Source organism: Aythya marila (assembly GCF_965140915.1).
Source record: "Aythya marila genome assembly, chromosome: Z".
NCBI classification, from domain to species: domain Eukaryota; kingdom Metazoa; phylum Chordata; class Aves; order Anseriformes; family Anatidae; genus Aythya; species Aythya marila.
Window position 1 is genome coordinate 4,890,166 of NC_139080.1, and position 14,638 is coordinate 4,904,803.

Sequence of the window (14,638 nt, forward strand, 5' to 3'; positions counted from 1 at the left end):
TTTTAAAAGTGTATGCTCAATGAAAAACACCCTTATCCAAACTAAACAAATAAAAACAACTTTTAAAGATGTTGTTCTGCTAGTATCAACTGTGTGCACATAATTTGTATCTCAAAATATTTTGTGTCTTTTGAATAAGTTATTGGTCCGGTGTCCAAGTGAAAATTGTCATAGAGTCTTAAGAGGGTATGCTTTTTTTTGACAGTGTCCCGGTTCAACTTGAATATGCAAACATGAATAAATTTGTTGGCAATATTGCATTCAGATGGATAGAGAGCACACATGAGAACTGTTCTAAACAGTTCTAGAGAAGGAACAAAAGGAAGGTTGTGAAGATGTGTGATTAAATCTAAAAATACATCAGACAATAAAGAGCAGTATGGAGAAAGGCAATTGTGAGCTACCTGTAATCTGCAGAGGTGATACATCTGCAGGAGGAAGAGAAAAGTCCAATATCTCTGTGTATGTTCTTGCCTGCATGTACACAGAAGTTCTCTCTATCTCTGTATCCATCCTATCTACAGAGGTTTTAAGGTTTAACAGTGTGTCTCTGGAGTGAAGAAACAGTGATGGCCAACTAAAGGCTAAAGGTCTGCGTGGAGTATAAAGCATGTGATCTACATTAAAGAACCTTTTTTTTTTTTTTTTTTTTTTTCCCCTCCGGTGCATGGAATGAGGAATGCAGTCATTACCATTATCTAGAAACCCTTTTAAGGTGACAATCACAATGAAAGAATCTTCTTTTTCCAGAAACCAGTGTAACAAGGATTATTTGAAAAAAAATTGCAGCAAAAAAATAAAGGTAGGAAACTGGCACAATCTCAGTAGATTGTAGTATGTCACTGAGAGCATTCAGGAACAGGTTAGAAAATATCAAAAATTTGACATCTGTTTATGTTGGTTGCCTATGTTTATTCTAACTGTTCTAAGCTTGAAAAGCACCAGTAATAGGTGTAAATCCATGTTGTATAAAGGATTGAAGCAATGTCTTTAGAGTTGGGAAACACATTTTCAGACAAGTATTTGGAAACACAAGTAGCATAGTAAATGACCTATGAAGGAGGACTGATAGAGTGCCTTTCTGGTGAAAAGGAAGAAGTGTGAATGAAGAGAAGATGCAGGCAGGCTTGGGAGAACAACATTCTCTGTATTTATCATGTTCATATACATTCACTAGCTTGCTATTTAAATACGCGTTCGGGACATTCAGTATGTCTTTTTATACTGTAAAACTTGTATACTGTCTTTTTATCTGTAGCAGGTAGAATAAGAAGTATAGACTTATTCTGTAATAAAGGGCATTTGGGTTTCAAATAAGTTTTTAATAAGATAGTAAGGCAATTTATTTTAGTACTTAAAAAAAAAAAAAAAAAATAATTTCTTTCTCTGGAAGACTATAAAGTAAGGTTAAAAAAGTATTGTTTGAGTTAAATGGATGTGTGTATCTTCACAGGGATGAAAAAGATGACCTTTGCAGACCTCACCTAACCCTGTTTTTGTAGTATTTCATATTGTATTCATACTTACTGTTTTCCTTCCTCACAAAAGCACTGGAAGATGAATAGATTTGGAATAATCATATATTTGTGCTCATGAGGAAGATGTTTACATATAGTTAAGGCTTTGAGGTCTTTAAGATTCACACATTCTGATTATTAGTGTTCTGTTTGAAAGTATAAAACTGCTATCTATGAATGTAATTAAAACTTAACATACGTCTACAAATGATCTTCAATTATTAGTACTTCTTCATAGTAAGATCATACATCTGTTGCGAAACTTTATTGGAAACCCAGGGAAAATAGCTTTTTCCTTTTGACATGCTCTAGGACATGATCTTCAGTGTTTCTGTTCTAGAAGTTAGAGCCATGACTTGCAAGATCTAAAAGTTATATTCTTGAATGTTCTCAAGAATGTGGTAAACTGTTCCTATTCTTAAAACTGTACAACAGCTACACAGTGTTGGTTGCATTGTTTGACCTGAAAGAAGAGGAAGATATTGCTCTGAGCTCATGCCAAACCTCCCTTCTTTTATGACAAGATCAGAAACACAATTCTCCATTACTCTGTGGGCTTTGAAGTTGTTTCACGTTTTCTGTTGGTCTCACAACTTTTCTCCTGTTATTTGCTGTTACCACTCGACCTACTAATAAGGCTTAGATTAAAATGCATTGCAGCAGAGACTTGGGACAATATGTTGTCTGACACTAGGGACAGAAATAAGAACTTCAGAACAAAAGGCATACATGTATGACTTTAAAAGCTTGAGCTAAAGAGCTGGCTTCAAGGTGGGAGGTTGTCAAGTATCCCATCAAGTAAGGTGAGGGATGTTTGACACAATGAGTCATCATACAGATGAGTAATTTGCAGAACAGAAAAAAGGATGGGGATTGCCTAAGCAAGTCAGGGTGTCTGTGGCATATGGGTGATTGAACCGCTGGGCATTTTTAGTAGGAATATGAATTACAAAAATGCAGAGTTGCTTCTGCAGTGTGTTGGACGTCTCTTATCAGTATGATTCAGAGGTGCTCAGAATATTTAGGAATGAATATGTAAAACCTCTTAATGTAAAATATAAGTTTAAAAAAAAAAAAATATCAAGTCTCCCAGCAATTACTCTGTCATTCTAGGTTTATTCACAATTGATCAAGTTAAGCTTGTGTGACAAATGTAGCTTTTCTCAGGAGTAGGCTTGATCAGTGCCCCAGAGTTGTGCAGTGATTTCTGCTTTAGCACTCTTTCTTGTCACAACAACATTTCAGTAAGGTGGGCTTATAAGCCCTTTTCTGAAGGATGCTTTTTATGTATCTCCTCTCTGCTGTGTCTAGTATGTAAGAACAAGGGACGAAAAAGTGGTCATGGAATGGCCCCCACTGGGCTCATGCATAGTTGCTTATAATTAAACGGTTCACATGTCTTTAAACCCATCGCCTACTGGAGCACAAATCAGTCAAGATTTGTATTTTGCTTTCTATTCAAGTTTTTAAACTCATGAACTCCCTGCCTAATGACAAGAATATTTATCCAGGTTAATTGACAAAATCTCTTCAACATAAAGTGCTTCAGGAAACAATTTCAGAACATTTACATGTTGTATTAACATCTTATTATTTTATTCAATACCCCCAGAGCAAGTGCAGATGTAGGATGAATAGAATATATTTTATAATGGCATTTTCTCCAGAAAAAGCTCATCTTACACCTGTGTTGTCTTTTGCTTAAGACTAAAGCATGCTTAAAGATCTAAGCATATAGCTGTTTCAATGTTAACAATCAAAACAGATATTCAAAAGATGCAATTGCTATATTTTGAATACTGAATTCTCTTAGAAAATTGCTGTTTCTTTAAAAAAAAAAAAAAAAAAAAAAAAGGAATTTTGAATATCAAATTAAAAGAAATAGGAAAAACAAAACAAACAAACAAACAAACAAAAAGAGCAGCAGATTGACTGTATAGTCATAAGTAATATGTAAACAGCAATGGTGTCTGAATTTATTAAATAAATGGTTCATTACAGGCTAGTATCCCAAGATTTTTTTTCTCATCTTTGCAGCTGCTCTTGTTTGCCTGAGGACAGTTTTCTATGAATTTGCATCATGATAGCTGTATCCTTAAAGCAGAGAAACAAAGAAATGAAACAGAGGATTAGAATTTGTTGTGGAATGTGCCATTCGTTTAAAAAATATATAATAATAATAATAATAATAATACTCTAGCATCTTAGATTTAATTTTTGTATTTTGTACTGTGTCTTCCTGTTGTCCATAAAGCATTTCCACCAGTGATTTCTATTTTTTATTTTTTACCTGTAGTTTTAGGTGTTTTGAGATGTTTCATTTCAAATTATCTCTGAGGCTGTCAATGGGAAGTTATGACACGAAACAATTAGAACAAATACCACATTATAAATAGGAATACAGTATTCTCTTTTTAGGATTTGGACAAGGGCCTGCAGAAGTAAAATAGTTGGGTGAATATGTTTGTCCATCTGTTTATATAATGTAATGATGTTTATTAAGCTCTTGTTAGTTTAATAAACATGAATCTTGGTCCTTATAACAGGGACTTAATATGGTTCATCAGGGAAGGGAAGGGAAAAGGGGTGCTTTCCTAGACCTAAAAATTCTATCTTAATTTTTCTAGATTATGTTAAAAGATGAGCAAATGGCTTTCCATTTACTTCAGTCTTATTTTGCTCCTTGCTCTAACATAATTCTCTATATTTCCTATAATCCTTCCTACTTTCCAGTGTAAACAAAGGAAAAAAATAAATAAATTTTGCTACTTACTTTTCTCTGGCAAACATTAACGGGAGGAAAAAAAAAAAAATCTTATCTATTATATATATATACCATTTTCATTAATATTTTTTGGAATATTTTGCTTAGCTTGTCTTTCGAGTCACCCCCACAGCCACCCACTTCTCAGATGTTTTTAATGTCAGCCAAAGCTACTGCCAGCTAGTAATCTGAGTTGCCAGATGCAAACTCCTGAGAAGGAAGTTCCTGTGTTGATGGGAGATTACCAGGAAAACCCAGCTGTTCCAACAAGTGGTTTACTTCCAGTCTCATACTGCTGAAGTTCAATATTTAAACATCACATTATTACATTCAGAATTTCCTGTTTAAGTCATATTTTATGCTCTGAAGAACAAACCCTTCTGAATTCTGAGGTTTATATCCAGGCCTGGCAATACAGAACTTCTCAGAGCATGGTTATTACAGCAATCCCGTAGGACAAAAGTTGAAGATCCTGATTCCAAAGAAGTACACAGAGAACAGGGGCTCTCTCTCTTCTCTCTTTTTCTGTGTAGCTGTGAACAGGCCATGATACTTTTTTTTCCCAGTGTTTTCCTGGGTCTGTTGGTGTGAGTCTTGAGTACTTGAGCAAGAGGTAGTATTTAGTAGTCCTCAATGGATTATTTTTTTATTTTTTTATTTTTTTCCATTATAAGTTCATTTTTACTACCAAAAGCTTTAAATGAAGTTCCTTTAGTCAGCCATGACTCCTATAAATACATTGGTCTTGAATCCAGATACTTCCTCTTTCATCCGATGTTTCCTATTCTTTGTATTAGGAGAGAAAATGTTCTGTTCACCTTCTCTATTCCAATTATAATTTTATTAACATTACTGCGTATTTCTTCTCTTCAATCATATATTTTCATAGTCTGTTAATCTATCTTTCATGTGCTCTTTATACTTTTTCTCTCCTTCTTCATTATATTTAAATCATATCCTTAATCAGGCTATGATTTTTTTTTCTTTTGTGTAACTTCTAATTCTGTATTCCTGCATAATGCTGTGTGTTTTTCCTCTGAAATACTTGGAGTAGTGGATAGATGGAGGTGTCTGACTTTCAAGGCTGATTATTTTACTAGGTATCTCTCCTGCTTCTGTTTCCTTATCTCCTTCACTGTTGCACATTTCGTGAAAACCTATCGCAAAAGAGATCAAGTTTATGTAAGTACTGTAAGTACTATTTTACAGTAGTTTCTCTTTGGTCCTTGAAAATACTGTGTAACAGTTAAAGCTGAGAAAGGATCTTATTACTTATCATATCCTTTGAATGTTCTACATTCTTTAAGGATATCTTCAGAAATCAATGAAGAGTTGTTGTCCTTAGTTTTAAGTTTTCACTGGATAATTCTAATTAGCGAATGTGTCACACTGTGCTATTCATGAACTTTTACTTTTTTTTTTTTTTTATTATTTACTAGGGCTGACCAGGTTGGTTAGATATGCCACTTTATGTTAGTATGGAATATTTATAACAGTTTGTTCTTCTATTTTACTTGTATGGATATTTTATAGATGAATAGGTCCTCCTCTCTTGTCCCAAGACCCTTCACAGAATCACAGAATCACAGAATTTCTAGGTAGGAAGAGACCTCAAGATCATCGAGTCCAACCTCTGACCTAATGCTAGCAGTCCCCACTAAACCATATCCCTAAGCTCTACATGTAAACATCTTTTAAAGACTTCCAGGGATGGTGACTCCACCACTTCCCTGGGCAGCCTGTTCCAATGCCTCACAACCCTTTCAGTGAAGAAGTTCTTCCTAACATCTAACCTAAAACTCCCCTGGCTCAACTTAAGCCCATTCCCCCTCGTCCTGTCACCTTCTGAAGTTCTGTGTGGGGAAAAACAAACAACAATAACAAAAAACACCTCACAGATATTTTTCAAAATATGTGGCTTATTTCTACAAATAAAGGATGCAAACTGAAATAAAATGAAATGATCTCGGGACAAGCTAAACTTTAGAAAACTTTGCAAGTAGCTTCATGAAGAACAAAGACTTGTAGAAGTTGTTAGTCATTTTGCTTCTGATTGTATTAAATGTAAATCTAGCAAACTTTCTGAACATAGGATGAACATTTAACTCCAAGGTGGCAAGGAGGTTTTCTGGTAGTCTTTTATTGTTTAAAATTCAAGCAAGTGGTATGTGCAATAATAAGCGTCATAATTAGGAAATGTGATCCATTTCTTTGTTCTGGAGGCTCTGCTAAATTTGATTCCAATGACACAGCAACACCCAGAGGTATCAGAGCTCTTGAGCCTCACAAAACTGCTTCTGTCCAGGAAGAGAAACACAGAGAATGATACAGAGCTGGGAGGGGGCAGAGGGAGATTTTTATTGGAAGCTGTTAACGTGGTTGCTATGAGACCTTCTCCTGCTAACACAGGCACAGCAGCGAGTGCGAGGCTGATAAATCTCTTGTATTATACCTTTCCTTTCTGCTTTTTTTTTTTTTTTCTTTTTTTTTAAGGAGATTTTATAGTTCTTTAAGATCATAGAAAGCACCTGCCAGTTGCTTTTTCTTCCCTTTTGCTCCCTTCTTCTGCCTCGTGCAAGATGGAGCTAGAAAATGAAATGATCAGCTCCTCCAGCAATTCTTCAGCAGGCTCCAGAGAGTACAAGGTGGTGATGCTAGGAGCAGGGGGAGTTGGCAAAAGCGGTAAGTTTCAGCAGCAGCATTTTTTGGGAGAAGGGGTGAACTGGGAGTGTAAAGTTCACAGAATAAGAATGATTTAATAAGATTTAATTTCCTCTTTTTTTTTGCACATGATTTGGATAAAGGTCTATAATTCATGATTGGGGCAGTGAGTCAGCTTAATTTCTTACAGTTAAATAATATAAGCCTTTTCTTATTAGATATTTTTGAAAAAGCAACCTTGTCTCTATTGTATAGAGGAGAGAGTTGTTAGCTTGCTGCTGTTAGTGTTACAGCAGGTGCTCGTGTCACTGCAACACTTAGTGATGGATAGTGCTGATGTAACTTGTTGGCCTCCTTGAGCCTAGGCAGAAATGTTACTAACTACAAGTCAGCTCTATGTGCAAAGTGTGGAGGATGCCTACAGTGACAGTGTTTTCTTCCCCACATCTTCCTTTGACTTTTTTGCTGAGTATCACTATGGCTCAGCTGGTGTTACTCTCCTCTCCCGTCCCGTCAGGTACAGAATGCATGTCTGAGTCTCATGCCAGGCGATAAGGTAGATTTGCAGCATATTTTAATATCACTGTCCAGTACTGGCAAGATATGCTATTGTCTGACAATGGTATCTCTTAAGAGGAGTAATTATTTTCTCCAGACAACATTTTCTTTTTCCTAGATATTATCACCTCTTATTTATTCTCACTGACACTAGCATTCCCTGTTCTTAAAAAGACTTTGCTGAACATGCAGTGTTTGTCTTAGAAGCCAGTATATTAAGCTAGCCACACAACAAACATTTATTACATGTCTAGGAAATACAAAAAGAAAGAAGAGGAAAATAACCAACCAAACAAAATATAATATATAAAGGCTAGATTCCAAATTTCAGGATAAACAATCTGAAACACTAAACTGTAACAGTTGAGTAGATTAAACAAGTTTTATTTCCTATCCAAACAATAAGACCAGGTATAGATACATATAAAAAACATATATAGTAAAATTGAATAATGGGAATTGATATAATTTCCTGTGTATATCCATAATCTGTGTTTTCTTTTTATATTTGGCTTCAACTTCAGTGCCATATCTTTCAATGAGAGCTAATTCCCACCAGTAATCCTTAACCAGACAAACAATTCTTGCACAGATATTATGCTGGGATCACTATGCAAAACGGGAAAGAAGAAAATATTGGTTATCTCAGAATAACTTTCTGCAGCTTTCTGCAGTTTCAAATTATCTTATCTATGGTAAAGCAGATGTACAGGTTGTGTCAGCTGGAACTTTCAGCAAAATGTAACTTTTTTTTTTTTTTTTTCCTGAGTGCACCCAAAAGATGGCAGCAATTTTTTCCAAACATTCTTGTAAGACTTATGTAATTTTGAACACTTATTCACCAAAACAAAAAATATTGCAAGCTGTACCATATTTACATTGTGATTGAATCATAACAGCTAAATATTATATACTTATTGAGGAAACTTCAGAGTTTCCATTTACTGTTAAGAGTTTTAGAACACAAATTTTAAAATAAACAAACAAAAGTTTATTCAAATCCCACTGTGTCATTGTTCAGAAAACCTTAGCTGATGATTTCATGACATTAAAGCCTTCAAAACTGTGGATTACAGAAGGTAATGACATGTCTCCGAAGACAGACCAGATAATTATTTAAGAAGAATTGTGTGTCTGTATGGTCTAGAGAAATAAAAATGGGATGAAATGTCTAGTATGATATTCAGTGGGATTATTGAAAACTTTCTGAGATAAACTGGGGAACAAAACAGCAACCGAGATAGTTAAGACTAGAAGAAAAGAGGCAGACTCCTTTCTAATCATTTATTTGCTATGAGTTTCCCCATGGAATGGGCATGAAATATTTCAGTGGAATACTGAGCTAGCCCAACTGATGGCATGCTGATAGAGATAAGGGAGAACTGGTGTTACTCCATAAACCATAGAGTAACATTCTGACTGGTGCTTAGGCAGGATTAATTTATACTGGATTTATGCAGGATTAGGATTAATTTACACTGAATTAAAAATAGAAAAAGGCCTAAAGGACTCCTTCCATTCTACAATATGAGCTCTTCTTTCTCCTAGTGACCTAGATTCACTCTGTCTAGGAAATTATGCATCTAACTACAAAAACAGAGTCAGGGTAGCATAGGAATGAGAGAGAGGGGGGGAAAAATGTTCCATTTTCATCCTAGACTTTGATAGGTAAGTGATGTATAAGATGATATATAGGTAATATCTTGATTTCCTTCTTCCTCTCCCTCCTCCTTCCCTTCTTAAGCCATGTTAAAAGGAGTAATATCCGGGGTTAAGTTGCTGAGTTGGAAACAAACATCTTTTATATCTCTTTTAACCTTTCAGTTCTTCATTTTGTTCAGTTTTAAATAAATGAGTTTGGGAAAGAGTTTTCTTTAAGAGCCAAATTGCAGAAATGTTAGAAAATATCATTTTACCCTGAACACAGTTCACTTCTATGGATCCCCTGGGCATTTTGATTTTCTGTTTCCCACCGTCTTCTGCTCTCCTGTGCCACTTCATACTATGTGTATGTGTATGAGGTCTTTGCACTGACAATTGCACACATTTTAAGGGGCTGTGGGTGGCCATTTCATGTGGGCAGGAAGGAATAAGGAAGGGGACAACAACAATGGATGTGTTATTGGTGTTGGTAGTTATAGAGTATTTGCTATGGTTTGTCAGTGTTGTCCCTTCAGTTCTGTTTTCCAAAATGGTAGATAATCCATGAGGACTGCCAATTTCTTGTTATTTGGGCTATTCACTCTAGCAAAAATTTCACAGGAATTGGTTAAAAAAGGTAAACTCAGCACATCCAAGCCTGATACTCACCACATAAGGATAATAACATATAAACTGCAAGTGGCTGAAAAACTGTCACTTCACATTTCTAAATTAGTTCGGGGGGAGGGGGTGGTGGGGGGGAAGCAGTCACTACTTTATAAACGGGAAAAACAAAAACAAACAAAAAGTTCTGATAATAGATAGTAGATAATACTGGCATTTAGTTAAAATGTACTAAGCTCTTCACCTGGGAAGAGATTTCTGTATCGTAATTGTAGATTATAGATTCCCTACAATGAGTCATCTCTTCAAAGTGTTCTTAAAATAGTACTGTTTAGATTTTCAGAGCAATATGCTAATTTGTTACTTCGTGTGGGTTGTGTCTGCCATCAAGCACAGCTATACACTTTGCCATAGCTCTGTTGCATGTTCAGACCAAAATAAGGCTAAAACAAGGAATAAAGATAAATAAATAAATAAATAGAAAGGAATAAAAAAAAAAAAAAAAAACGTTGAAGAATATGTGAGAAAAGGTAGATTTTCTATTGATTTTTACTTGAATCCATACTGAAATTACAGATTTCTAATGCTAAATGTATATGCTTTTCCAGTTTAAAAAGGTTTTGATGCTCAGTCTTCTCTGGTTTGATGACAGATCTCAGGTCAGCTCAGAACCATTCAAAACTACTTCAAGTTGACTTACAAGTTTTAAACCCTAATAATCTTAATGGATTTGAAACAGGTTTTGATAACAAATGCCTTTTTAGACCCACATCTTCTTGGTGAGCCCAGTACTCTCATGGTCCCTAGCATGATGTAGCTCAAGCCTCTGGTTTTAGGTCTGTTTTGGAGTGTTACAAAGCATACACAAAAGAGCTTCTAAATTCTGAGGCCAAGCATTACTTGTTTATATTTAGCAAACTAATTACACTAGTAACAAGAATTAATTGCAGCACACTCTGCAAAACATTAACAATAATTAACTGAGGGGATGTACAGTGACTTCCAAAGAGAACAAACAAATTGATGTACCTGGGCTAGCAAATAAAATAGAAAATTCCTGTTTCCTTAATATATATATATACATGTATATATATATTATACATGTATATATATATATACATATATACATATGACTTTATATTTTACTATAATATATATACTATAATATATATTACTATATATATATATATTACTATATATATAATATATATATATATATTATATATATATATATATATAATATATATAAACTATAATATATATTACTTAGGCAGCCTTTAAATGCTGATTTCTCCATAATCTACCTGTACATGCATCTTCTGGGCTGAATGAAATGTTATTCTTTTTTGTTTTGTGTTTTTCTTTTCTTAATACTTTCTTAATACTTTTATTTTCTTAATACTAAGTTCATTTATTTAAGGGTATGAAGATAATCTATTGTTTTTTCTGGTAGCTAGTAACTAGAATTATACTTTTATGAAGAGATAGGGAGAACAGGTGTATGCAAAAGGAGTTTCATTATTCCTGTCCTGAGAAAATAGCATTTAAGTTGAGAAAAGGATTTAATAAATAAATAAATAAATAAATAAATTACATATCTTTTTTTTTTTTTTTCTAATAAGCTGTTTTTACATTACAGAAAACATTTTTTTTTTCAGATTTTATTTCTCAGACTGATTGCCAGTTAATTTGCTGCCACTTAAATAAACAAATAAATAAAAGAATCGTCAATTACCCAAAGAGTTTTGTTAAACTAAAATATTTTTAGTTTTAATATGTAATTTTGGAAAATATTATATAAATTTCTCCAGGCTTCAATCTTAAAATAAGCAAAAACAAAATTCAGAACAAGCCATCTATCCAGAGGGAAAGAGAAGGAATTAAAGAAGAGTTTTTCTGTTTGTTTGTTTGAGGAATAATGTGAAGAGATGAATTTCTTGGCCTGAGCTGGTTAGAGAAGGTTTGCTTTCTCTGTTGATTTCCTTTTTGTCAAACACTTTATATCTACAAATACAGGTGACTCATCTGATTAGTTTCAGGATCTTGAGTACAAAATAAGTTCCATACTGTGGAAAAACAGTAATGTTTTTTACGATGTAGGAACTTGTGTCATAGAAATTTAAATGCCCAGCTTTTTTTTTTTTTTTTTTTTTTTTTTTATTGAGGTTCAGACTGCCTATTTTTTAGTTTAGTTTACCTGTTTTTCAGTCTCAATAAAGCAAATTCAGTGTCTATTCATTTTAAGAAAGTCCTAATTGCAAGAGTCCCCAGTAAACAGAAGCAGCTCTCACACCATGAAGTGCATCCTGGAGAACTGGTTCACTTCAGCTATTTGTTAACCCCTTGGAAATAAATCAGTCCATGATCCAGACTGCACTGGAAAAGGCTGAGGATCAGAGCTAGAAGTTTTGCAGTTTTGCTGGCATCAATAGATCCAACATTGGAAAGTAACATTTGGGTCTTATATCATTTCAAGGCTCACTATCCCAGAACACACACTTACTTAAGTTGCAGGGAGGACTGTGCTAGAATTTCACTACCTCATTGAAATGTTTCCTTGTCCAACTTCTATCCCATATGTCTATAGATAATATACACGTATTGTGCTTCGGTGAGCTTTATCCTTTCATATAAGCATATGTTATTCTGAAGCTCTGGTTGCATGCTTCATAACTTGTGGAATATAGCACAGTAGCTTCCTTTTAAAAATAATGATCTGTTTTTCAAGTGTACTGGATCAAAATGATCTTTGGTGTAAGTCAGGAAACTTTAAACTGATGCTATTCAGAGTATATCTGATATACAATGTATTCAAAATAATATTACACTTGTGATAAATCCTTCACTGGGAAAAATATGAGACAGCTCTTTTCTCTGCAGGCAACATGCAAGGTCACTTATACTTTTTAGCAGGTTTTACATTAGAGTATATCAGCTTTGGCAGGGAATGACTTCTCAGTGGAAGGCAACTACCTGCCTGTTTCTGTTGAAAACACACAAGTTCTTGCTGATCACAATTTTTTTTTTTTTTCCCTATAAGGTGGAGCATTCTGTTATACCTTAACTGTTGGAAGAACTGGCATTGGCATCATGAAATGTCAGCTCAGTTAAGAGTAGACTGCAACTGAACTGCATCTCTGCCAGCTTTGGATTTAATCCATTCATTCAAGCTTTATAATAAAGTTGGAGAAGTCCATTTATCATGATCACAAATAGAGAGGTTTTGCTAATGGTCAGGTCTCTCAATTGTTGGTGACATCCTCCGTCAGCTATCTCAGCTCACCATCCTGTGAGAAAAGCGTCAGTGCAAGGCTGGGAAAGGAAGGAGAGAGCAGAATACTAGCAGGGGTACAGCAGAAAAGGCATAGTATTCTTGACAGTTATATATACATTGAGAAAATAATAATAATAAAAAAATCCTAACTGGTCACTATAAGACACCATCTAAATTCACTATGGCTTAGGTGATGTAAACTGAATTACAGTCATTGTTCCAATGAAGAATTGTATATGCAGTTTATATGCAGATCAGTGTTGTAGGCTGTATTGTCTGTGAAAAACAAACAAAAGGGGTGTACATAAAGTACAACGATGCTAGGCAACCACATCCCTGGGTGTGGACAGCTTTCAGTTCTTCTTATAAACTAGATTAAGCATTGAAGACATTATAAATGTAGAATTTTGAGATATATATATATATATATATATTAACAAAATATTCTGATGCTTCAGTTCTCTTTACAAATAGGATATTGAATTCATTTCAGGCTCAATTTTGTGTAATTTCTACTTCTAGCCATTTTATCTTATCATTTCTTTTTTAACAACTTTGAAAAGCTCCTTATTCTCTTACTTTCTGATAATGCCTATCGACAATAATCAGTTCACACCTTGATCTTCTTTTCAATCATTTGAGCATCTGAAACTTCAGTTGTAGAAGCTTTTTTTTTACCTGCTCAGAGCATTTTGTATCCTTAAAATGAGTACTTTACTACTTCCAGATCATTTTCTGAATGTGAATTCCAAAAATTGACATGCTATTCTATTAGTGATCATACTGGAAATAAGAGTGCTTTCTGGCTTCTTCTTGACAGTTATTTTTTGTTCCTCTGAGTTTAACATGTTATTTTTGTTCAGGTGTACTTCACAGAGATTACATATAGGAAAGCATCTGCAGTAAGCCTGAAGTCACTTACTCTTCTCAACTCAGTTGCCTGGACTGTACATGTCTAGAGATACTCTGAATTGTGCATTTCCATATGCATTATCCTGTTTTAGAAGTATTTTGCTGGACTGTTACAATTTAAGTAGGTGATTCTAGTGGTTCTGGCTTGGTTTCTGTTATTCTTTGTTCATACCCAGTGTGTTTGCTATCTACTTGAAAGTATTAAATATATTTATTTATTTATTTATTTTTATGGGCAGACCTTGTTGTCAAAATTATTTGCTTTGGAGAAATGAGTTAAAGATATTTCCCTAATTTTGTCAGTTCACTTAATTCAGTATGGAGGGGTTCAATTATGGCTCCTACTTTTAAAAGGATAATTTCCACATGTAATATATCAATTAGTTACTTAGAAGGCTGTCTGCAGTTCTGGCTTTTTAATTATCAGAAACCATCTGATAAACAGGAGAGAGTTCACAGAAGACCAAATGAGATGATGAAAGGGTTGATGCTACCTGATTTATAATGACAAGTGACTATGACTACATTCAAATAGCTCTGTCAAATAGTAGTCCTTGATTCTTCACTGCGTAACTTGCATATGTATACGGTGATTTAATGTGAATGGGACTGGATTCAGCTGTAATTGGAATAGATTGGTCTTTGCATCTTTTCTCATCAAGCCATCCAGATGATTAATACCTACTT

The 14,638-nt window shown here is 34.4% G+C and overlaps 1 protein-coding gene across 1 annotated transcript in view; it reads left to right on the top strand.

Annotated features, from left to right (window-relative positions):
- Nucleotides 1-6,626: 6,626 nt before the first annotated feature.
- RIT2 (Ras like without CAAX 2) overlaps nt 6,627-14,638 on the top strand; it is a gene marked incomplete at its 3' end in the record, with an annotated part of 202,377 nt that continues 194,365 nt past the window's right edge. The window contains exon 1 of the mRNA XM_082782828.1: nt 6,627-6,963. Coding sequence (XP_082638954.1) covers nt 6,861-6,963 — 103 coding nt within the window. The 5' untranslated portion in view covers nt 6,627-6,860. The remainder of the gene's footprint in view (nt 6,964-14,638) is intronic.